Source organism: Panthera uncia, chromosome C2 (genome assembly GCF_023721935.1).
Source record: "Panthera uncia isolate 11264 chromosome C2, Puncia_PCG_1.0, whole genome shotgun sequence".
Lineage (NCBI taxonomy): Eukaryota > Metazoa > Chordata > Mammalia > Carnivora > Felidae > Panthera > Panthera uncia.
In genome coordinates this window covers 58,658,141-58,682,652 of record NC_064810.1, presented here as the reverse complement: position 1 = coordinate 58,682,652, position 24,512 = coordinate 58,658,141, and the positions used below count along the sequence as shown (strand labels likewise).

The 24,512-nt window shown below is 38.2% G+C and overlaps 1 protein-coding gene across 5 annotated transcripts in view; it reads left to right on the top strand.

Annotated features, from left to right (window-relative positions):
- Positions 1 to 22,216, top strand: part of SPICE1 (spindle and centriole associated protein 1) — a 57,707-nt gene extending 35,491 nt beyond the window's left edge. For 4 of the 5 annotated variants that reach the window (XM_049628190.1, XM_049628191.1, XM_049628188.1 and 1 more), the window contains exons 11-18: positions 1,855 to 1,986; positions 5,335 to 5,482; positions 6,370 to 6,594; positions 13,623 to 14,113; positions 16,755 to 16,938; positions 19,771 to 19,873; positions 20,869 to 20,956; positions 21,926 to 22,216. In XM_049628190.1, coding sequence (XP_049484147.1) covers positions 1,855 to 1,986; positions 5,335 to 5,482; positions 6,370 to 6,594; positions 13,623 to 14,113; positions 16,755 to 16,938; positions 19,771 to 19,873; positions 20,869 to 20,956; positions 21,926 to 21,979 — 1,425 coding nt within the window. In that variant the 3' untranslated portion in view covers positions 21,980 to 22,216. Of the gene's footprint in view, positions 1 to 1,854; positions 1,987 to 5,334; positions 5,483 to 6,369; positions 6,595 to 13,622; positions 14,114 to 16,754; positions 16,939 to 19,506; positions 19,577 to 19,770; positions 19,874 to 20,868; positions 20,957 to 21,925 lie in introns of those variants that run through there. The other variant, XR_007457267.1, reaches the window with a different exon arrangement.
- The last annotated feature ends 2,296 nt before the right edge of the window (positions 22,217 to 24,512 follow it).

Below are 24,512 nucleotides of genomic sequence, written 5' to 3'. Positions count from 1 at the left end.
TACTTGTGTTCTCTCTCTCTCACTCTCAAAAATAAATCTTAAAAAAATTAAAAAATAATAACTAAAAAATAAAATACCTCAGCTTTAGATTATCTGCAGTGAAGTTTTATCCTCTTAATTTTCCTCTGCATGCTGATTTATGTATCATCTAATATACTGATACATGGTCAGCTAAGTGATGTTGATTTTAATATGAGCTTTAGTAAAATATAATTAGAGGGGTTAATCTGCTATAAATAAGATCATGTCTTATGCTGATATTGAATATTATTGTTTGGCAGTATTAGATTCGGTAGAACTACTCAACGTGTCCTCCTTCTGATGCTTTTTCTGCTTCCTACTCCCACTTTAGTTGAGTTTGGAGAGCGGCATACCTGTAATCTATAGACACAGATGGGGAAAGTTCTTCATGTTATCTGTGTGACTAACTCAGGCTTTGCATTAGTGTCTGAAGTGGGAAATATTTTGTTGTTGTGAAAATAATTTATAAAACTAGCAGGAATTGTTTTTTAGTTCATTTGTGAATAATCAGTCTTCAGAATGCTGTGGAATTAGAGTTGGGTAAACATTTCATCTTTCAAAAAATCTATTTAAACTATTATTTTTATACATTTAAATTTGTTAAATACAACAAAAATGTTCAAGGACATTTTATTATTAAAATTGTTGGTTCATTGCTCTAATTCAAATTTTTTTAAATGTTTATCCATTTTTTGAGAGAGACAGAGCACAAGTGGAGGAGGGGCAGAGAGAGAGGGAGACACAGAATCTGAAGCAGTCCCCAGGTTCTGAGCTGTTAGCAAAGAGACTGACGTGGGGCTCAAACTCATGAACCATGGGATCATGACCTGGCCGAAGTTGGATACTCAACTGACTGAGCCACCCAGGCGCCCCAGTCTCTCTAATTCAGATGTTCCAATTTCTCTGGAGATGTCCTCCTAAAATTGCTTTTTAGTGAAATATTTATTGTATGGTCAGACTTAGGAAAGTCTTCACATTCTTCCACCCTTAAGTTAGGAATCTCTAGGAGTGTACTTTTGGCTCTCTGAAAGTATTACAGGTTTAGAAGCATATACTTTTTAGCTAATCACTTGCTTTATGAAGTTAAACCATTTAGGCCTGTCATTTATTTTTAATTTTCTTTTAACAAACTTAATTTTTGAATTGGTGATGCATTCATACAGTATGAAATTCAGAGAAACAGAGATACAGATAAAAATTCTAATTCTCACCTTTTTTTTTTTTTAATGCTTATTTATTTTTGAGAGAGAGCGAGTGTACACACAAGAGGGGGAGGGGCAGAGAGGGAGACACAGAATCTGAAGCAGGCTCCAGGCTCTGAGCTGTCAGCACAGAGCCCCTCGCAGGGCTCAGACCCACAAGCAGTGAGATCATGACCTGAGTCAAAGTCGGATGCTTAACCGACTGAGCCACATAGGCGACCCCTAATTCCCGTCCTTAACTTCCATTTAATGGGTCTGCTTCCTCGGCGCCAGCTCTGACGACCAGGTGTGAGTGTGTCCTTCTAGAGATGCTCTGTGTGTATTCAACCAATATGTATATGTACTTCCCCTCTCACTTCATTCTGCAAAAGTTGTAGTCATTTAATTCCGCATACCATTGTGTTTATTGTGTTCTATTTAAAGAAGGGAAAAGGATACAGTATTTCATTTTAATGAAATATAAACCTTTTAATAAAATATTTCATTCTCATTACTGTCACATAATACATACTCTGTAAGTATTTTTTTGACAGCTTTGAGTAGAAACTTTCAGTTTTCGGTACTTGATGCTGTTGATAGTAGTTTAATTTTGGATGGGAGTTTTATTGATGGAAGTGGATTTTTTTTGTAGAGTGAGCTCCAACTGCGTAAAGAAGTGGAGACAAGGCAGCAACTGGAACAAATGTTAGGTGATCATCGAGAGCTCATTGATGCTCTTACAGCTGAAATTCTTCTTCTCAGAGAAGAAAATACCGCGACCCAGGTACTTAGATGCAATCTCAAGCTTTTCTGTGTTTAGTATCATAAAACGTCTAAGGATATATAAGATTCTCCAATGGGTGTTGTATGGAAACCAATTTGCCAATACATTTCATATTAAAGAAAAAAAAAGAATATATAAGATTCTCTTCTAGTTGCCTTTGGTTTTGTTATGCTGATGTGATTACCTCTCACTTCTTTATTATCATCAATGGTAGCTTTTATTGAACATTTATTACATTGGAGGTACTATAGTAGAAACTTGGACTTGAAATACATATAGAATAAATCTACTGTCTTTAAGAAACATATTATTTAGTGGGGAAGACAGAATCTACATTTAAATGGTAACTACCAATATTCTAGTAGTTGATCCAAAATGTGAAATAAAAAAATGTTATGATAGCTACTTTTAATTTCAAAACATCAGGGGATACCATTTGAGGAAGCTTGCTGTAATCATATGCCATTTAAAATTGTTTACAGTATCTTCACATTTATTATAGAAGTCCTCTTTGCCACTTGTCTGGATAATTGCTTTTTTTTTTTTTTTTAAACGCTTAGACAGGGGGTGTCTGGGTGGCTCAGTTAGTGAAGCATCTGACTGTTGGCTCAGGTCGTGATCTCATAGTCGTGAGAATGAGCCCTGCATCAGGCTGTGCACTGACAGCGCAGAGCCTGCTTGGATTCTCTCTCTTCCTCTCTCTGTCCCTCCCCTGCTCATGCGTGCTCTCTCTCTTTCTCAAAAACAAAACCAAAAAACTGAAAATAAAAAAAATTTACACAGTATTTCTTCTAGGAAATCTTACTGCCTCAATGCTATGTTCTTCATTTGTGCCTTTTGGATATTCTTTGGATATTGCTCTCCACTCTGTGTGTCTATAGATTTGCCGAATGTGGATATTTCATATAAATGGAATCTTGCAATTTGTGATCTTTTGTGTCTGTGTTTTTTTTCATTTAGCATAATGTTTTCAGGGCTTATCTATGTTGTAGCATGTTGTCAGTAGCTCATGACTTTTTTTGTCCACTAGTATTCCATTATGTGGATACACCACATTTTGCATATCCATTCATCAAGTGATGGATTTTTGAATTGTTTCCACCTTTTTGTATATTATGAATGAATAATGCTGCTGTCAACGTTCATGTACAAGTATTTGCGTGAACACAGGTTTTCAGTTCTCTTGGGAAAATGAATGGTTTTTAAATGTACTAACTGGCTCAACAAATCTTTATTGATTTGGGCCTGGCACTGTTCTAGGTGTAGGAAGTACAGTAGTGAACGAAGAAGAAATCTTTACCCTTGTGGAGTTTATATTCTAAATAAATCCTGGGGAAAAAAAAAAAGTGGAGTATATTGTAAGTTAGATGGTGGTATGTGGTATAAAGAAGAATAAAGCAGGTAAGAGGCATAGCAAGTACCTAGGATGGGAATTGTAATTGGGGTGGGCCATGCCTGTGAGGAAGGCCTAAAGGAGGTGAGGGAGCGAGTGTGCAGGTAGCTAAGAGAAGAGCAGTCTCGGCAGAAGAACAGCAGGTGCAAAGGTCTTGAGATGAGAGCGTGGCTGTTGAGCGCAAAAGCATGAGGACCAGAATGTCTGGAGTCGAGTGTGGAAGAGTAGTAGGAGGCAAGAGCCAATAGATAAGCTGTGTCATGAGGGCTTGCAATCTGGGTAAGAATTTGGGTTTTTATGTTGGGTGAGAAGGGACACCACGGAAGGGTTTTGAGGAGAGAAGAGATGTGATGTGATTGAGGTTTTATGAGGATCACTGTGGGCGGCTGTGTGGAGACTAGATCAGAGATCACTGCCCTTTCTCGGTTCATGGTGCCCTTATTATCTCAAGATCCCCGTAGGCTGAAAGAAATACCCAACAGTTTCCTTTATTAAGTAGTTCGGCTCAAACTACTTAGTAAGTATTTATGTCTCAACAACTTAGATGCTGTTTGGAAAAAAACCCACAAAATATCAAAGTATTGATAGAAAAAGTTCTATTTGTATTCATGATTAAATAACCACAATTATTTACTGATGGGATATGTCTACCTGCTGGGTACTGTACAGCTTCTCAAAGCTTGGAATCATTTTGGATATTGCCATTCTTATTTCCTATTCCACAGTAATTTTTATGCAGTGTTGCTTTTTATCATAGCAGCTACTGACAGCCCAGCTTCATGAAGATACGACATCATGAAAAGGAATGTATTTTGATCTAATATGGAAGCTGTGAACCACCTCAAGCTAGGAGTTCACTGGTGCCTGACAGATGTTGAGCAGCAGTGTTTTCCTTAAAAATATAAGATGTCCTGTGGTGCCCCTGTGGAGGCCCAAAGTGCTTCAAACCTTTTGGAGAACAGTATAGAACTAGACTCTAGGTGGTCAAACATGGAAGCAGAATGTTACAGACAGGAGTTAATGAAATAATCCAAGTGAGACATGGCAGCCTGGTCTAGGTTGGAAGTGGGAGAGGCTGTGAAAAGGGACTAAATTGTGAATGTATTTGGAAGGCAAGCAGTAGGATTTGCTGATATGGGGCCAAGGAGAGGATGTGAGAGAAGAGTCAAGGATGATTCCAAAGCTATGGACTGAATATTTGGAAGGATAGAGGTGCTGTTGATGAGGTGAGGGTGTTCAGGGAGAATTTGGTTGCGCACATGTAAAGTTGGAGCCTATGTGAGTTCTAGGTGGAGATGCTGAGCAGGTCATTGGAGAGGAGTGTGGAATTTGGGAAAAAATTTGGGCTGGTATGAAATTGTTTAGTAGATTTCATTCACTAGTCCTACCAATAATACTTCTGACTTCTGGCCATCTCTGATTTTTATCAAATGTCTGTACCTCTTGGATATATACATATATATATATATATATGTATATATATATATGTATATATCTATGTATGTATCTCTTCTCTCTGTATATATTTTCTCTTAACATTATTTTATATACGTTACTATAAATACTTACAGGATCACGTTTTTTCAGTTTAAATGCCCGTATAATATTCTGTTAAATTTCCTCCACCTGATATACTTGCCTCTTGGGGTAGCTTGAGTCAGTTGATACCATCTATATAAAAGAGGTTTTATAAATCAAAAGCCCTATAAAAGGTTAATCCTTATTATTCTGGCAGTGTATTTATTAATAATATTCTGTGATACATTTAACCATTCTTCTATCATGAGACTTTTAAAATATTTATGATTACGTGTTCTTACAAAGGCACTATTTTAGTGTTTGAATGGAAGTTCAAAGTTCCTAGACTATTTAAGATAATGATATGGTTATACATATCTAGGTGATGATTTGATGTCTGATATGTCAATGATGTTATTTAATTCTTTTTTCTCCAGGCAAGGCTTCAGCAGTACATGGTCACAACAGATGAACAACTTATATCGCTCACACATGCCATGAAGAACTGTCCTGTGATAAAAAGCAATGAAGAAAATCAGGCATCAGAAAGGGGATCTACGAGTAGGAAAATTATAGACAGTCCAGGTAGGTGTGGTCTTATTACCCCAGGTTGGTATTAAAACACTGATAGAGTAAACAAGACTGTAAACTTACGTGGAGTTATTGGTTGTTGGTACATATGCAGCACTGTCACTACTTTGTCAGTATGGCAATGGCCACTACTATTTTCAGCTAATATTTATTGGGTTATTGCTGTATGCCAGGCACTTTTTGAGTGTTTTACATGTATTATCTCATATACCCCTCATAATAGTCTTATGAGGTAAGTATCTTTGTTATCCCCATTTTCTCCATGAGAAAACCAAGGCTTAGAGAGAACTGGTAACTTAGCAAGATCATACAACTAGAAAGTAGCAGAACTTGCTTCCTATACCAGTGGGGCTTTCGTGCCAGCACTTTTCATCACTGTGCACCAGGCTCAGGAGGAGAGGAGATGGTCTTGGAAAGAAAAAGAAATACCGGGTTTTAGAAATTCTGATGGTTTGAAAACCTTTCTTCACTTTGTGTACCTTCATATGCCACAGGCTGAATAGGGCATTTAGGCCTTTTCATGTTTTTTGCTTCTAAGTAATATCTTGATGAGTGTCTTGTGTGGAGAGTGTTTTATGTATGTAGGAGTGTTTTCTCATAAGGGATTCTAAGAAGTGGCTGAGTAAAATTTGACTTGTGTGAGATACACTCAATGGCTAGGGCAGGCCTAGAGGGCTAGGGGCCACCAGTGCTTTTCTCAAAAACGGCCTCTTCTTCCTGGTGCTGCCCCCTCACGAGTTACGGCTAAGGAGGATGTGGCCTAGAAAGTGAAGGCTCTAGAATCCATGTGATTTTACCTTTTATGGAAATGCATGTAAGTATAAACACCTGCAGTGTGTCCATGGTTTCTTTAAGTGCTAATGGCCTCTCATCTTCTTCAGAGGGCCCAGCTGTAAATGCTGACGTCTCTGTGCCGTTGGTGTTCCAAGGGGAAGAAGTGGCTGCATTGGCACAGGAAGACTTGCCTGTTAAACTGTCTCAGGTGCCAGCCCCGCCGGGTAGTGCGAACGTGGCCACCAGTTTTCCGGCACATGTATTTGAGCCAGCTGTGTTGTTGACACCACCCAGGCAGAAGAGCAGCTCCGGATTCTCTCCCTTGCAGGAAGGTGAGCAGGCTTCTTCTAGAGTGGTGTGCCTGTTGCCTTTTTATGCCTTAAAAATGTAACACTGTGTCCATTTTTACCTGATGAACTGAATTTTGAAAGCTGTTGATTGCCACACATAATCTTTAAGCTGGAGGAGGATTTTTCAGGGTTGTTTATATCATGTGTGTTACATCAATGGTGAAGTATCATGTTGAATTTCATTATGTATCTGTTGTGTTGGACATTGTAAATATTAAATCAGATCAAAGGATCAAAGTCCTCAGCATTAAAATGCCGAGTAAGGGAAATCTTCTTTTCCCTATGTTCCAGGAACATAGGAAAGGGTAAGAAACAGGAGGAGATTATCCTCCAGAGAGTAATGAAAGCTTAACCAAAGAAGGGTAAGAGCTGTGACTTTTAGGCATTTGTAATTCAGATGTGGTTAACATCTTTCTCATGGAAAGTGTTTAGCTTATTAGTCAGTTGAGGTAATTTTATAATGAAAATTAAAAATAGCTTTAGAGCCACTTTTTGCAGGACATATATAAAGAATAAAAACATTTAAATTTAAAATTAGGTCAGAGATTCTTCACTTGGGGGCTCATGGATGGTCTTTAGAAGTTCCATGGAATGCTTCATTGTTTGGAAAATTATATTTATTTGTCCACCTGTGCATTCTTCTAGAACTATAGCCTTTTTTCCCCCATTTTCAGAACAGTTCTTTAATCAAAAAAGTACCTTAGACTCTTCTCCAGTGTTTTTAGAGAAATATTAATTCAGCCTTGATTTGCCTACATTTTTATTTCTTTAAAAAGAGTGTTTACATTCTTGAATAGGGGAACAGAACAATAACTTTTTTTTTTTTTTTTGAGAGAGAGAGAGAGAGAGAGAGAGAGAGAGAAAGAGTGTGAGCATGAGCAGGGGAAGGGCAGAGAGAGAGGATCCGTGCAGTGACAGTGCAGAGCCCAGCGTGGGGCTCAAACTCATGAACCATGAGATCATGACCTGAGCTGAAATCAAGTATGGCGTTTAACTGTCTTAACCACCCAGGCGCCCCCACAGTAATAGCTTTTGTTGTCACTGGGACTTACAAATTTTGTCAGATTTTCTGTACTTTTCAATAAAGGACAGGAAGAGGCATTAAGGTTAAAGAAAATGGCAAATCCTTACCATTATAAAATTTGTCTTGGCATTTAATATGTGATTGCAGAATCTGTCAGATCTGCGTGGCGTAGGGAGACAGTGCTAGACTGAGAGTCAGAAGTGCTGAAGTCTTGGCCAACCCAATGACTAGCCGTGAGGCATGCATTTTCTGCATTTCATTTTCCTAGCTCTAAAGTGAAAGATTTTTCTTTTATCTTTAATGTTCCTCGAGCTCTGTAATTCTGTGATTCAGTATTTCCTCTTCAGAGGCTACAGAGTATTGTTAAGTCTTGTTAGATTTAGGAAATATGATTTCAATTCTGATTTCTGTTCAGGTTAGATTTTCATTCCTTAAAGTAATCTTTCAAATGTTTGTTTACATGGTATTAGTAAGCTTGTCTAATGATCTCTTTTGAGATATTCTAAATTATTTTCCATTGGTGATAGTAAAATAGCTTGAAATTCTTTTAAAGAAGTAATGACGGTAAATATTTTTACTCTGATTACAAATAATACTAAATGTTTACTAAAGCAAATTATTTGGGGACTATTATAGACAACACTTTGTTAGCAGGTTTGCACTGAAAATAACATTATACATTTCTTTTACAGTGTGCAGATAGGATAACCTTTGAGTGTGTATTGTTAGTTGAAGTTTTATCATCATATTTTTCAGCATTTTGTTTAGAATGCTCGCATGTAAAGAATTGTTCAGTTAAACTGAACATGTGGATAAAGGTAGGAGATACATAGGGCCCTTGATCAGCATTTAGTTGTGCTCTAGAACAACTCTGCCTGATAGAACATCCTGTAGTGATGAAAATGTTCTATGTCTTTTCCATTCAGTATGGTAGCCACTAGCCTCAGGGGACTGTTGAGCACTGGAAATGTGGCTAATATTACTGAAGAACTGAATTAATAATTTTACTTAACTTTAATTAATTTGAATTTGAATTTGAATAGCTGCATATGCCCAGAGGCTATCATAATGGACAGGCTCACTCTAGAATTTCCTTTCAGAGATATTTTCCTTTAGCTACTAATCGACTTCTACTTACAGCCACACTTTTTGAAAGAGTAGTATATTAAGCTGTTTTCATTTTCTTATCTCCCATTCGTTTTTTACTTTCGGATGTTAATTCTAATTTATATTTCCATGTGCTTAAAAAAAAAAGCACATACAAGGGTCTCTTCCTCTTTCATCTTTAGGCCTGTGCTAAGAGGGAATCATTTTTTTCCAATTTGATTTCTGCTTATCTTGTGGTGGTCTCCATAATTAATATAAAATATTTTTGTATTTCTTTGCTTAGATGTCAGTTTACACAATAATTATAGACTCTCCTTTATTAAAGAAGAGGGTTTAAAAATTTTATTTTTTATTTTATTTTTGAGAGAGACAGAGCGCCAGCAAGGGAGGGGCAGAGAGAGACAGGGAGACACAGAATCCAAAGCAGGCTCCAAGGGCTGAGCTGTCTGCACAGAGCCTGACTTGGGGCTCGATCTCACGGATGGTGAGATCATGACCTGAGCTGAAGTCAGACGCTTAACCGACTGAGCCACCCAGGTGCCCCGTATTAAAGAAGAGGTTTTAATTAACATTAACCTACTTCTCTAATTTGGAAGATTACATTTTAATTTTTAATTCTTCTGTTGTTTAACTTTGTGTTTTCAAATACTTTTTATTTCTTCTTGGTTCACTTTAGGCAGTATATCTCAGCTTTCTGCTATGTAAGACAAGGATCCTGGCTCCCCTTTCTGGCTCTCCTTTGCTTCTACTTCCCACCTTCAGTCAGCCTACCTTTCCTTTTACAGGATCACAGTTGGTAACATTTACGTTGTTCCATTACCACACTTACGTCTTCTGTGTCTTGTCTACAGATGGATACTGAAAGTTGAAAACAAATGACAATTATTTTTTGTTTTGTGATCCATTGTTACTATCAATCCTTGTGCCACAGGAAGGAAAAAGTTCTTCTGAAGATCAAAGTGAAATTTGTGTGTGTGTGTGAATTTCTTTATTTCACTTCATCAGTTGCTCAGAATCTTTAAGCTTGCTCTGCATTTATGGTGACTTTCTTGCTCAGTTTTTGTTTTGCCTGGAATTTCAAATTGCTCTTACCTCTTGTTTTCACAAGAATAATGTGCTTTACACGTGAATAATATCTTCTGGTCCTTATACTGTCTGTGGCATGGAATCCACTTTCATCTCAGAGATACTTTGCAAAAGCTCTTCATCCCCTGGTCTGGTCTTGACTGATTGCTCGCTGGGCCCACTGCACGCCTCTTATCTTGGGAATTGCTAACATTACACTCCTGGATTGCATCTACTATTTCCTGGATGCCATTTCTTCTTCTTCTTTGGTTTTCTCCCTCAAGTTTTTGAAAGAAATCATCAGAATGGGTATATAGAAGGTAAACCCTAAGTTCTTAAAAATTAGAGAATATTTTTACTTTTCTATTATACGTGGTTGATAATTTGTCTAGATACAGAATTCTAGGTTCATATTCGTTTCCCCCTGAGAAATCAAAGGCATTGTTCCACTGATTTTTAGTATCTGGTGTTATGGTTGAGATGTCAGATGCAATATCTAATTTTTATTTCTTTGTATTTGACCTACTTTTTCTCTGTGGAAGCTTTAGGGTTCCTTTGTTGTAATTCTGGCATTGCATAATGTGTGTCTAAATAATAGTTTTTTGTTTTTTTTTTTTTCTCATTGCACAAAGAGGCACCAGTGAGACCTTTTGGACTAAAGACACATGAATTTCTGCAGTTTTAGAAAACTGTATGTTGACCTTTTGGATTATTTTCTTATGTATTTAGCTTTATATCTTCCTTCTTATATTCTGGAGGATTTTTTTCATTTTGTGTTCAAACCTGTCTTTTAGATTTCTTTAATTCACCAAATTGTATGTTTAATTTCTAAGCAAAAGCCCTTTCTTATTGTCTAATCTGTTTTCATTGATGCTTATTACAACTGCATTGTCTTCTAGAAACTCTCTTCTGAGTAGACCATTTAGAATTTTGTTACATTATCTTCTGTACCTGGATTTTCCTTCTCTTCCTCTTAGTCTCTTGTTCTGTTTACCTATCCTGGTTTTTCTCTTTGTGCTGTCAGTTTTCCTCATATGTCTGGTGTTACTTCATGGCCCATGATAGTTAAGAATAAATGACATGACTGAATGTTATAGGTGGTTGGCATACATTTGCTCTTCTGTGTAGGTGAGTCTTGGTCTGTTTTCCCAGTAGGCTTTCCCTTCAGCAGTTACTTTGTATATGTGGACATGCTCTGTTAACTGCTGGCCTCCTTTTAGGGTATGCAATATGCAGGTAAGATCGAGCTGTTCTACTGGGGCTACCACATTTACTTTCCCCAATGCTGTTTTGTTGTTGTTGTTGTTTGTTTGTTTGTTTGTTTGTTTTTGCTTTCAAGGATGGGTGGGGGTAAGTAGTGAGCACAGCCTGACTGACATAACCATACAGTAGACGAACTTCCAAGTTATTCTCCAGTTTTCAGTCCTACTTCTCACTTTCTCCCTCTGTACTGTCGTCTTTGAGCTAACAGCCTTTTTAGGGTTCCCCCAGAAAGACTGGCTTTTACCTGTAGCTTCCTTAGAATACATATATGTTCAGCACCGTGTCTTCTGCTCAATTTCATTCTTTCACATCCTTCTCATCTACTTTCAGTCTTTCAGAAATGTGTTGAAGTGTCTCATTTGCTAATGACTCTCTTCCTAGACCATTATCTTTACTGATGTGGATTTTAAAATTTTTTAAATTTCATTTCCTTGTTGTCAGTGAAAGGAAGCGAGCCTATGGTATTGAACTAGGACCATCTGTCTCCCCAGTTCACTCCCTATTAGGTCATTTCACCTAAACTACTCTTGCTAAGAGCTCTGGTGGCCTCCACGTTAATAACTCCAGTGTATTTTTCTTCTGTCTTTGTGTTCTAGTTCTTACAGTAGCATTATATATGATTAATATATAATCATACCACATTTGTTTCCTTCATACCACATTCTTATAATATTTCTCTCTCCTTTCTGGCTGCTCCATTTCAGTCTGCTTTGTTTGCTAGCTTCCCCTCCTTTTTTTTTTTTTTTAATTTTTTTTAATGTTTATTTTTGAGACAGAGAGAGACAGAGCATGAATGGGGGAGGGTCAGAGAGAGAGGGAGACACAGAATCTGAAGCACGCTCCAGGCTCTGAGCTGTCAGCACAGAGCCCGACACAGGGCTCGAACTCACGGACAGTGAGATCATGACCTGAGCTGAAGTTGCACGCTTAACCGACTGAGCCACCCAGGCGCCCACCCCCCCTCCTTTATGAAGCTCTAAACACTGACTTCCTTCTTTGTTGGTATTGGTTTCTTTTCTGACTCTATTCTTTTTCTCCAGATAATCTTGGCTTCTAATACTATGTATATGCCAGTGACTTCCAACTTTGTATCTTAGCCTAGATGACTCTCTTGAGTTCCTGACCCATGAAGAATCCATCTGCTTGGATGGATATTGGGATAAATCATAAGGCACCTTAAACTTATCCTGTTCAAAATGGAATTCTTTTTTTTAAATGTTTATTTATTTTTGAGACAGAGAGACCAAGCGTGCATGAGTGGGGGAGGGGCAGAGTGAGAGGGGGACAGAGGATCCAAAGCATTGACAGCATGGAGCCCAATGTGGGACTCAAACTAACGAACCCTGAGATCGTGACCTGAGCCGAAGTCGGTTGCTTAACTGACTGAGCCACCCAGGTGCCCCCAAAATGGAATTCTTGGTAGCTTCCGTTCCCCCAAATCTGTTCTTATCTTCTCCATCTCTAAATTGTATCACTACCCACTCAGCTGTGCGTGCCATCTTGATCGGTGTTTCCTTTACTCCCCACTTCTAGTTCATCACTCTTAGTTATGTTGCTAAAATGTTTCTCAAATTTATTCACTTCTCCATCTTTGTAATCAACATACCTTCATCAGAGCTACTTTCTTTCTTCTAGAAAAGTCATCTTTCTTCTAGACTACCATGGCTTACTGGTCTCCCTACTTCCATTCCTGGGCCTTCCAAATAACCACAGCATTTATGAAATATAAATTGAGTCGTTGCCAAACCTTCTCCAGGTTTCATTGCTCTTTGATTAAATTATAAAATTCCAGGGGCACCTGGGTGGCTCAGTTGGTTAAGTGTCTGACTTCGGCTTAGTTCATGATCTCACGGTCATAGGTTTGAGCCCTGCATCGGGCTCTGTGCTGACAGCTCAGAACCTGGAGCCTGCTTCAGATTCTGTGTCTACCTGTCTCTCTCTGCCCCTCCTCTGCCTATGCTCTGTCTCTCTGTCTCTCAAAAATAAATAAATGTTAAAAAAATTATAAAATTCCTAACATGGCTTAAGTTTCTGTATACCTCTCCAGGCTCATATTTTTCCAGTTCTCCCTTATTGCTGTGCTATGCTAAACTCGCCTCATTTCTTTGCTCTTTCCTATTTTGGGACCTTCACATATGTAGTTCTCTCTGCCTGTAATGTTTTCGCTCTGCTTTCTGCCACATACGTAACCATTTAAAAATTTTACTTCTTCAGAGATGCCTTTCCTGACCATCCTCAGTTTACATTAGGTATTTATACTCTCCCTGCCCCCAGGATTCCCTGGTATGAATTAATACATGTATTAAAATGTGAACTTGGCAGGTTTTTTTTTACAAGGATACTGACGAAGCCTTAAGGAATATGAAATTGTCTGTGATTTGATTGTTAGAGGTGGCATTGCTGAAATATTCCCTGCTGAAATAATTCAGGCATTCAGAAGCCAAACCTGTCTACTGAAATACATCTCTAACTACCATGATGAGTAATGAAAAGATTATAGTGCGAATCTATGGTTAAATGATGCATGTTTATTCTGTTATTTTATCTACAGTATTGAGGAGGACTGTTCAAACTCGCCCTGCTCCACAAATTCCTCCAACTGTGGAAATAATTGAGAAGGAACAAAATTGGGAAAGGAAGACTTTACCTACTGGCACAGACAATCAGAATCCAAATGAAGAAAGTCACCTCTTCACTCAGAGGTGGAGGGTCTCTCACATGGGGGAAGATCTGGAGAACAAAGTCCAGGCTCCTTTTGTTAACCTCTCACAGCCCTTCTATAGTTCCCATTCACACACTCAGCAGGCCAGAAACCCCGAGTTCTCAGAAGAGCCCCCGGTACTGGGAGAGGGGCAACAGCTTAGAGCAAATGAGGCGTTAATACAAAGAAAGGACATCATGGCCCGGATTGCAGAGTTGACACTGCAGAACTCAGCTATCAAAGCACATCTGAATAATATTATTGGGCCAGGAGGAGAGCAAGGGGATGGACTTCGGGAATTAAACAAACAAGAGACCAGTCATGCAAGTGACGTGGCTTCAGTGAGTACCAGTTAAGGATTGACTAGTAACATTTAGGAGTTTAACTATATTGCTGGAACATCTTAAGGGCCTCCTTTCCTGAAGTGATCCTGGATATCTTTGAGGCTGCTACTCGAAGGTTTATACTTAGTCATGTCCTCATCACAGAGTAAGGAAAAGTTATTTATCAGTTTATTTAACACATACAGTAAAAGAGGATAATATAAAATAGAACACAAGGAAAATGAATGAGGAAAATAGGACACGGTAAAATATGAAAGAAAGCCAAAATTAAACTGGGAATGAAGTTGTAAATATAAAATGTAGAATTAGTATGAATTGAAAGTCTGCCACACAGCTACATTTTAATTGAAAGCATTTCTGCTCTTAATTTTTTTTTAATGTTTGTATATTTTTGAGAGAGAGAGAGAGAGATAGAGCATGAGCAGGGGAGGGGCAGAGAGAGAGGGGGGGAGACCCAGAATCCGAAGCAGGCTCCAGGCTCTGCGCTGTCAGCCCAGAGTCCAACACGGGGCTCCATCCCATGAACTGTGAGATCATTACCTGAGCTGAAGTCGAATGCTTAACCAACTGAGCCACCCAGGTACCCCAAAAGCATTTTTACTCTTAAAGGGGCTTATACAAGAGAATTATGTGTAGCTGGCCCTCAACTCATGAGCAGTTAATTTTTTAGGATGCAGAATACATTTTCCTATAGAAATGATGTTTTAAAGGATTATTGAAGTGAGACTTTAATGTATGTATGAGTCATCTGGAGATTTTTCTAAAATGCAGTTTCTGATTAAATAGTTTTGAGATAGCACCTGTGCATTTCTAGTTAGTTCCCAGATAGTAGACTGAGGATTCTACTTTGAATAACAAAAGTCTGCTTATTATAGTCCAGGAGTTTTGTAAGTTAAATAAACTGTAGGCTAAGCTGGTAACTTAAAATCTTCATTTTCTTGTTTGTGGGGAGAAAAGGAATTCTAAGTTCCAACTGGTAAGTGTTTATACACACATGTTCTCATGCTGGTCCCAGTGATGGGGGAGACTTCCTTTTATCCCTTCATGAGCCAAAGTGGCTCCTGTGAGGGTTCTGATAGGGGATGGGATAGTGTTTTGGCAGTGGGAAGGGGCTGGGCACCTTTATGGATTAGGGGGGCTCCAGAGGGGATTGCTTCTATAAAGAGCTTTACCAATGTTAGATTTGGGGCTTCTATGAGGAAGTTCAGAAAGGGGCGGGGGAACAAGGGCCACTTCTGTCAGCGCTGGCTCCTGGGAGATAAGGGCAATGTGAGTACGGAGTCACTGAGTTATTACTCGGTCAGAAGGGACTAGCAGAAGAGGAGAAAAAAATTAGGAGTGAGCAGGACATCAGTGTAGATGTGTGTAAGTACAAATTGCCTTAATTTTGAGTCACTGAAGGTGTTTCTATGTTTACAGAGTTTTGACAGTTATTCAAAACAGGTTAACTAAGTCTTGGTTTTAAAAAGGCAACAGAGTTAAAAATTGAATTTGCCTTCTTGTCTAATTAGTATATAGATCGGGCTAGTGGACACAGTCTAATATTTTTGTTTTCACCACCCTCTTTGTCATCAGAATTACAAAATGATCTTTACATTGTTTTGCTTATCTCTCTCTTTTTTTTTTTTTACTAATGGGCATAAGCTACAAATTAGTGATTTCTATTAGGAATTGTTTTTTTCCCAAAGGGACATATTTAACTAAATGAAATAAGAATGACACATATATTCCTCTCAGGAAGTTTCATACTAAATGTAGTTATATTCCACATGTATATGTATATGTATATGTGTTTTTTTTCACTCTACCTCCCATATTCCTTTACAGTCATCACCTTTCTCAAATTAGATCTCTGAGGCCAAACGTGGCCTGGGGAGGCTGACCTGTGGTCAAGGAGAGCGATAAGATTCCTAGAAATCTTTGCCAAATAACTCATGGTACATGTATGAAGATTGGGGTGACAGAAGCATCTCTCAAGTACAGCAGATCCTCTTTTGTATGTTGCGATTCAAACTGCACATCTGTCATTACAATTATTCAGAAGCCAGGTCACTAGCAGTACTGTCTTTGCTCATGTGATCTTTTGTGCCCCTCAGCAAACGTGAAGAGATACAGGAAAGCTTTGCCTTACAGTACTCCCCATGGAGAGAGGGAGTAGAAGGTCTGTGTGGTACCAGTAGCAGAAGGATTCATATCCCTTTCCGTTAGCCCTAGTTTTTCTTTTTTTTTCCTTTTTTTTTTTTTTAATGTTTGTTTACCTTAGAGACAGAGAGAGAGACAGAGCATGAGCAGGGGAGGGGCAGAGAGAGAGAGGAAGGCACATAGTCTGAAGCAGGCTCCAGTCTCTGAGCTGTCAGCAAAGAGCCCGACTCTGGGCTCGAACTCACAAACCATGAAATCATGACCTGAGCTGAAGTCGGACACTTAACCAACTGAGCCACCCAGGTGCCCCAGCCCTAATTTTTCAATTAAATGACTTGTAGATTTTATTCTTTGCCTACTATTCAAGTTTACATATAGCAAGGGTGGTGAATACTAACTAGCTGGCTTTTAGTGGAAGAGTTTATGTTTACAAACAGTCAAAATTGTTTGGATTATTTTTGATATGGAATTTGTGCCTTTTTTTTTTTTTTTTAAGACTTACCCAACAACACAGCCTTTCACACCAAGTAGCATGGAGGAACGGATTGCAGAATTGAATCGGCAGAGTATGGAGGCTCGTGGAAAACTCTTGCAGTTAATAGAGCAACAGAAACTTATTGGTTTGAATCTTTCTTCTCCACCAGTATCACCTATTCCATCACCTCTCAGAGCATGGACTGGTTGGTCACAAATTCATGATTTAAAAGCTAGACACATGAGAGTTTTCACTTTCTTGATTTTGAGCTGAAAGAAATCTCAGAGCATATATTTCAGTGCCTTCAATTTTACATAGAAAGAAATAGACCTGAGTCATGTCAATTTTACATAGAAAGAAAAAGACCTACGTCACAGAATAAGTAACAGAAATAAGACTAGAAGGCCAGTCTCTGGGTAGAAAGCTATTCCATGGTGCCTGTAGGTAATCTTTGGTGTCTGAGTTCCTAAGTTGCCCTATGTGTAAGTGGGATTCATTAAAGTGTATGATTCACTTAGGATATTTGCTGTGACTAAGTGTAAAACATAAGGATTGGGGTGCCTGGGTATCTCAGTCAATTAAGTGTCCGACTCAAGTTCAGCTCAGGTCATGATCCCAGGGTCATGGGATTGAGCCCCATGTCAGGCTCCACACTGAGGGTGGAGCCTGCTTGAGATTTTTTATCTCTCTTTCTCTCTGCTCCTCCCCGCCCTGCTTGTGCCCTTCCTCTCTCTAAAATAAATTAAAAAAAAAAACAACAAAAAAAAACACACCAAAAACCCTGAGCATCAAAATGATTTAGAGTTTCATCAGCAACAAATTACAAGTTATTTTGTTAAAACTAATTAAAACATTTTTATTTGTAAATTAAACTTTCCATTCTGTTATTACTTTTAGGAATGTGAAAAACCAGAGGGGGTTCTAAATAATAGAACAGCAACTAAAAAATTAGTTGTCATAATATTTATATTCAAAAAGGTACTGATGAAGTGGCTCTCAAGTTGTTCTTTAGGCAAAAATTGAATTACTAAGACCCTCAAGAGGGTCGAGCTGTGTGAAAGCTATAGAGAAACTAATTTTGGCTCAGGATAAAAGAAGGACAATCTTTATATCAGTAACTGGTATTTTCCCTAAGGTGCTCAAGCATCGGTGTTTTAGAGGGATTCATATGTCCTGTGGTGGTTGAAGAAGGAAGGCTACCTTTAAGGTATCTGCCAATAAGACTTTTAGAACATTTTTATTCCAGTGTAATCATCATACAGTGTTACATCAGTTTCAGGTGTACAATATAATGATTCAGCAATTGTATACCTTACTCAGTGCTTACCACAACTAGTGTACTCTTTTTTAAAGATATTTATTAATTTTTGAGATGAGAGAGAGAGAGAGAGCACTAGAAGGGTGGGTGGAGCGAGAAGGAGAGAGAGGATCCCAAGCAGGCTCCAAGCTGTCAGCACGGAACCCAATGCGTGGCTCAAACTGACAAACCTTGAGATCATGACCTGAGCTGAGACCAAGAGTCAAATGCTTAGCCAGGTGCCTGCTGGTTAGTGTACTCTTAATCCCCTTCACCTGTTTGACCCATCCTCCCACCCACCTCCTCTTTGCCAAAAAGAATTTTCCTTTCAGCTACAAATCATTTCTGTTTTGAAACTTCAGACCTAGAGAGCAGACTCTTGAAAATTACTGGAAAATGACGGATAATCCGTTTCCTTGGGGATCTTTCTTTGTTTAGTCTAGGCTTCTTCACATGACAGCTTTGTCTGCTGTTCTTCATAGTCACGAAGCCTAGAGACGACTTCTGATTAGAATGAGTACATTAAATCACTCAATAAGTCTGAACATCTATTACCTGCCAGCCTGTTCTGGGCCCTGGGGAAACTGCTCCAAACAGGACAAATCCCTGTCCAGCTTGACTACTTTAGCATTCAAGTTGGGGAGCAGGCAGGAAACAAAGAAGCAAATAAGTAGATAATGTTAGTGCTAAGTGCAGTGAAGAAGAATAAAGCAAATCACTCTTAAGAATAATTTTGTAATTACATTAGACATCTGTGTGTCAATAGTTCCTTAAGGTTTAAAGTACTTTCATTACTGTTATTTAGTCCTCAACACATCCTGTGAGTAGATAGAGCTGATATTATAGCTATTTGCTACCTGAGTAAAGTGAGGCAAAAGAGGTTAACTGATTATCTAAAGCAAATTGGTAAATTTGCAACTGTGTTCTTTTCATTCCAGTGGTTATCTCCAAGATATTCTTTTTTAAAGTAAAATTCGTGCTTTCATGAGAACCTTCGTGCACTATGATGATAAAGATAAAAATAAATCATATGCCATGCAAAACCTCTTTTGTTTTCTAGAGTAATGGAGGAATATGTTATACAATTAAATATGTATTAAATATGTAAATATTAAAGCCCAGAAATCTTTGGTGTTAAGTAGTGATTCATAGGAGTCTCTGAAACTGGGGGTAAACATTAAGTCTTTCATTAGTAGATAGTAAATATTTGTTAATTGATAACCTTCTTGTGAAATACTGAAAATGAACACAACTATACTTGCCATTGGCCATGTGATCTCCTCAGCTGCCTTCCCCCTACCTAAGTTGTCTTCAGAAATCGAATAATGTAATAGATTTAGAAGATTTGAAGTTTCACTAAATGACTTCAGAAATTTTCCTTTTTCTTTTTTCTTTTTGAAAACTTGAGATAAGCTGTTTTGACAAAAATCACAAGTTTTTTAGGGCTAGCTCTTAATTTCTGTTTTTCACTTCCAGATCTGACATGATACCACTTGTCTGAAGATTCTGGCATTGTATGACCTGGCATGCTACTGAATTGATACTAGTAACTAAAGTTTCTTGTCTCACAGTTCATTTTGAAAAAAAATTCTTCCAGTGTGTCTGTGGGTCATAATGAAAATATAGAAAGAACCCCCAAATTTATAATGTGAAATTTTATAGTAAGATAGAAATCAAGTTAAATTTTTGCTTTTATTTTAATGAAAGTTAATGAAACTGATATTTATTTTTATATTTTAGAAGGAGGAAAGAGGACGATTGAAGTATCCATTCCAGGAGCAGAAGCCCCAGAAAGCTCAAAATGCAGTACTATCTCTCCTACCAGTGGGATAAATTCAAGAAGGTAGGGTTACAATGTGAAAATAGTTACTTAAAAAAATCAAGAAAGCGATTAAGTGTATTCTCTTTGGGGGAAAAAAGAAAGTGCATAGTATCTGACTTAGGTTCAGGCAGACTCTGTCTTGTAGAGAAAATAAAGTAATGGGAGAAGAGAATTTCTGGGGGGGAAAAGGAGTGAGGACGAGCTTTAAGTAGAGCAGTGTGGGTTGTTACTAAGAACAAAAATAGGATAGTAGCACATATATGGAGCTCTTGGTAGGTTACGAAATTAGGAGATCACATATGACAGGGTGAGTAACTGAACAGTAGTATTTTTCTCTTTTACAGTAAATGAAACTGAATCTCAGAGAGCTAGCTGATTGGGTGGTTTTTCTAGACGGGTCACGTGGTTGGTAAATGGTGGCACTGAGGATGGACCTGGCTCTTCTGTCAGCACTCTCTGTGCTTACCATGACACTGTGCTGCTGATCCAAGGCTCGTTACTCTTCCACCCCCTGGCCTTTTCCCCCTCACCCCCACACATGCACATGCATTTTTCCCCTTTAATATTAAAAATGTTACAACATGATACTATCACAATGGATGCCCTCATTATACATTTGTCCAAACCCATAGAATGTATAACAAAAGCATGAACCCTAATTTAAGCTATGGATTTAATTAATAATAATGTATCAACAGTATCAATTGTAATAAATGATGCAAATGATGCAAGGTGTAGGGGAAACTGGGCAAGGGAGGTGAAGGGTATATTGGAACTCTCTGTACTTTACACTTAATCTTTCTGTAAACCTAAAACTACTCTAAAAAAGAAAGTCTATTATTTAAAAAAAAAAAAAGACTTAGGTTGGTAAAAATGTTGTAAATAATTTGGATGTAACTCAGCCAATCTTTTTCAAACTCTTGCCAATCCTGAGATTTGTCATTCTTCTATAATTCAAGGTTAGTAATGGTAGATCACGCTCCCACCCTCTTTTGTTTCTCATTTTTCATAAATAGGTCTTCAGGGGCTACTAGTAATTCTTGTTCTCCATTAAACGCCACCTCAGGAAGTGGGCGATTCACTCCTGTTAATCCAAGAGCAAAGGTATGTGATAAAATGTAATTGTGAAATGTGTGTAAGGGTCAGGAGAGTGAGGGTGGAAGGTGGCCGATTTGGTGATTTCCATTATTAATGTGACATGAAATTCTCAGAAGAATTCCTAATTCACCTTTGCTAAAAAAAAAAAACGAAACAGCCATACAGTTTCTTTTGTGTTCTGGGGTAGCTAAGGAGCAAGGTGAAATTCAATAGGATTTCAACATAGACTGGAAATTACTGGTTTCAGGCAGAGCATTCCTACATGGCACGACATACAGGCGTGCCTTGAAGTAGTAGGTATACCGAGATACTGGTTCCCTCAGTGCTTGCTGTGGCTGTGTGGGACTCGGGATACACAGAGCCCTGGGGCCACTTTCCTTGTCCCTTTACCCCAGTGTGCTGTATCAGAGTGTGCCACTAGTTAGAGAGGTTACGGTGAATCAATGTTGTACATATTCCTCATGTGTTCTGCTTTGTTCTAGATTAGACCAAATAGTGAATGCTTCAGTAAACACTGAGTATTTATAGCCCAAATTAATCGATAGGCTCATATCCCAGTTGCCTAGCACTAGAAGATTTATCCTTTATTGTTTCCTATATCCTAAAAAAGTTATAAATTATTTTATTTAATTTGCCCTTAGTTTCTGGAATTTAGTAACAGATTTAGTTTACTAAGATCAAATACCTTTGTTATTTTAAGAAGTTGCACATACAAGTTGTATAAACCACTGGATTTATCCTTTATTTAAAAATTAGGTTCCCTCAATCAATAAGGAGATATGTTGACCAGGGAATCAGTTATTTGGGAATTTCTCTATTGGAGAATTAAAATTACCAGCAGCAATTTAATTTTCAGTACCATTTGATGGAATAGGATAACATGATTCTGTGTACTTGATCTAAATAATTGTAAACCTGGAATGGGCTTATGTTTCTGATTACTTTCTAAATCCTTTTTGCATCTTTGTTCAACAGATTGAGAAGCAAAACGAAGAAGGCTGGTTTGCTCTTTCTACCCACGTGTCATAAATGAAGTTAGTTGTACAGTTTGTTCTTGGTAGCATGTTCTTGAACTTCCATCCCCATATCCCTGCCCCTGCTTGCAAGTTTTCATGTCCCTTTAGATAAAACCTTCAAAGATCTTGTGACTTAGTACTTATGGAACAAAGAATAAAGCAGTTATTTCAGTTTGGACCTTTGCAAATAAATTTCCAACAACTAACCAACGTACAACCTCCTTTGAATAAAATTTTGACTATAGGAAAATTGAAGTTTTATATTCTGATAATTTCATAACTAAGGTTTTTCTAACACAGTTTTACCTTTATCATCTTTATTCAATAGTTTTTTTTCTTTTTGTCTTAGTATATCTTAAATGATGTATTTCTTTTATTTTTTTTCTGAAGAACTAAGTTGCTTTGCATATAGCTTACAATAAAATGGGCTGTGGTAGTTAATGTCTGGCTTTCGGAAAAATTTAACACTCCCTTTGATCTCTTTTTGGGAGGGAAGTCACTGTTGTTCATCACTTTCCCATCAAGTGGAATGTACAGCTTTAAAAAATAGGTGTGGGAACATTTGCTTATATTTACTTACACAGGTAAGAGTGGTTGTATGAATTATAAAATTCTTATATAGTCTTCTAATGTGAAAATGTCATCAATAATGATAGTGCACATCAAATAGATAGTGATCATAGAGCTTATGTTGAAACAGAAATGAGTACAAAAAGTTGCAGTCAACTTTCCCAGCCCTGAATCTACTACACGTTCAAAGTAGTTTTCTTCAAGGCACCTGTTTGGCTCTCAGACACTGGTTTTTATTTTAAAATTACTTTTTAAGTTATTTCTGTCCTTTTGCTGTATGATGAGAATCCTCAGCTTGGAATGGTGGGAGTGGGGTTGGGGAAACACATTGGAACTACTTGGGGAACTTTTTCAGACAACGCTGTCCCTTGTCTTGCAGTTATAAACCACTGTTCTAGGAAGTGGCATATGGGCTTCATCATTATGGTGACAAAAATAAAAATTTTTTCTAGTATCACTGAATGTATTTTCATGAAGTCATCTGACCTCATTTGCATTATTGCAGATTCTTCCATCTGTATTGTACTTTTTGAAACCTGGTATTTAATAAGTACTATCCCTGCCTGGAATATAAAACCATTTTAGTACCATTCCTTCTGTTATTAAATGTCAAGTTATCTGCTTGGTTTGTGAATGAATTCTTTTTTTTTTTTTAATTTTTAAAAGTTTTTACTTAAATTCCACTTAGTTAACATGCAGCATAATATTATTTTCAGGTGTACAATATAGTGATTGAACACTTCCATACAGCGCCCTGTGCTCATCACAGCGAGTGCACTCCTTAATCCCCATCCCTTATTTAACCCATCCCCACACCCACCTCCGTGCTGGTAACCATCAGTTTGTTCTCAATAGTAAGCAGTCTGTTTCTTGGTTTGCCTCTTTCTCTTTCTTTTTGCCTTTGCTCGTTTGTTGTTTCTTAAATTCCACATATGACTGAGATCATAAGGTATTTGTCTTTCTCAGACTGACTTATTTTGCTTAGCATAATACTCTCTAGTCCATCCATGTCATTGCAGATGGCAAGATTCCATGTGAAGGCTTTCTTTTGACATACATTTTTCTTTTTCTTTTCTTTTTTTTGTGTTTATTTATTTTTGAGAGAGAGAGAGTGTCAGCAGGGAGGGGCAGAGAGAGAGGGAGACACAGAATCCGAAGCAGGCTCCAGGCTCCAAGCTGTCAGCACAGAGCGCAACGCGGGGTTTGAACCCCCAAACCATGAGATCATGACCTGAGCCAAAGTCAGACACTTAACTGACTGAGCCATCCAGGTGCCGCTGGCATACATTTTTCTTAATATTCTTCAACTGGTTGGCTCTTTACTTTTTTCCTTTATAACTCTTTAAGCTTCAAAAGCCATGCTTTTCAACTTGGGGAGCACTGAAAAAAGACCAAACTGACTACCTGGGGAGTGAGTCCTTGGCATGACATTTTAAAAAACTGCTTAAGATGATTTAATGTGCAGCCAGAGTTGAGAACCAGTGCTCACAAACCTCCACAGGTTTGTGGAGCTCACATTGAAGTATCTGTCCTGCTAATATTTGTTTTTGTTGATAAAATACAAAAGTAGATTGAAAATACTCCAATAATAACAGATACAGAGAAAAGAGCTTTATTAGGCTTTCTAAAGCAGTGCTTCTCAACTTTGGCCACCATTCATCACTGAGGAACCTTCTAAAATTCCCACTGCCCAACTCTCACTCCAGACCAGTTAACTTATACTGTGGGGGCAGGACACAAGCATCAGCATTTTGAGAAACCTCCTCAGATGATTCCAGTGTATAGCCAAGCCTGGGAAACATTATAATTTTTTTTTCCAATGTTTTTTTATTTATTTTTGGGACAGAGAGAGACAGAGCATGAACGGGGGAGGGGCAGAGAGAGAGGGAGACACAGAATTGGAAACAGGCTCCAGGCTCCGAGCCATCAGCCCAGAGCCCGACGCGGGGCTCGAACTCACAGACCGCGAGATCGTG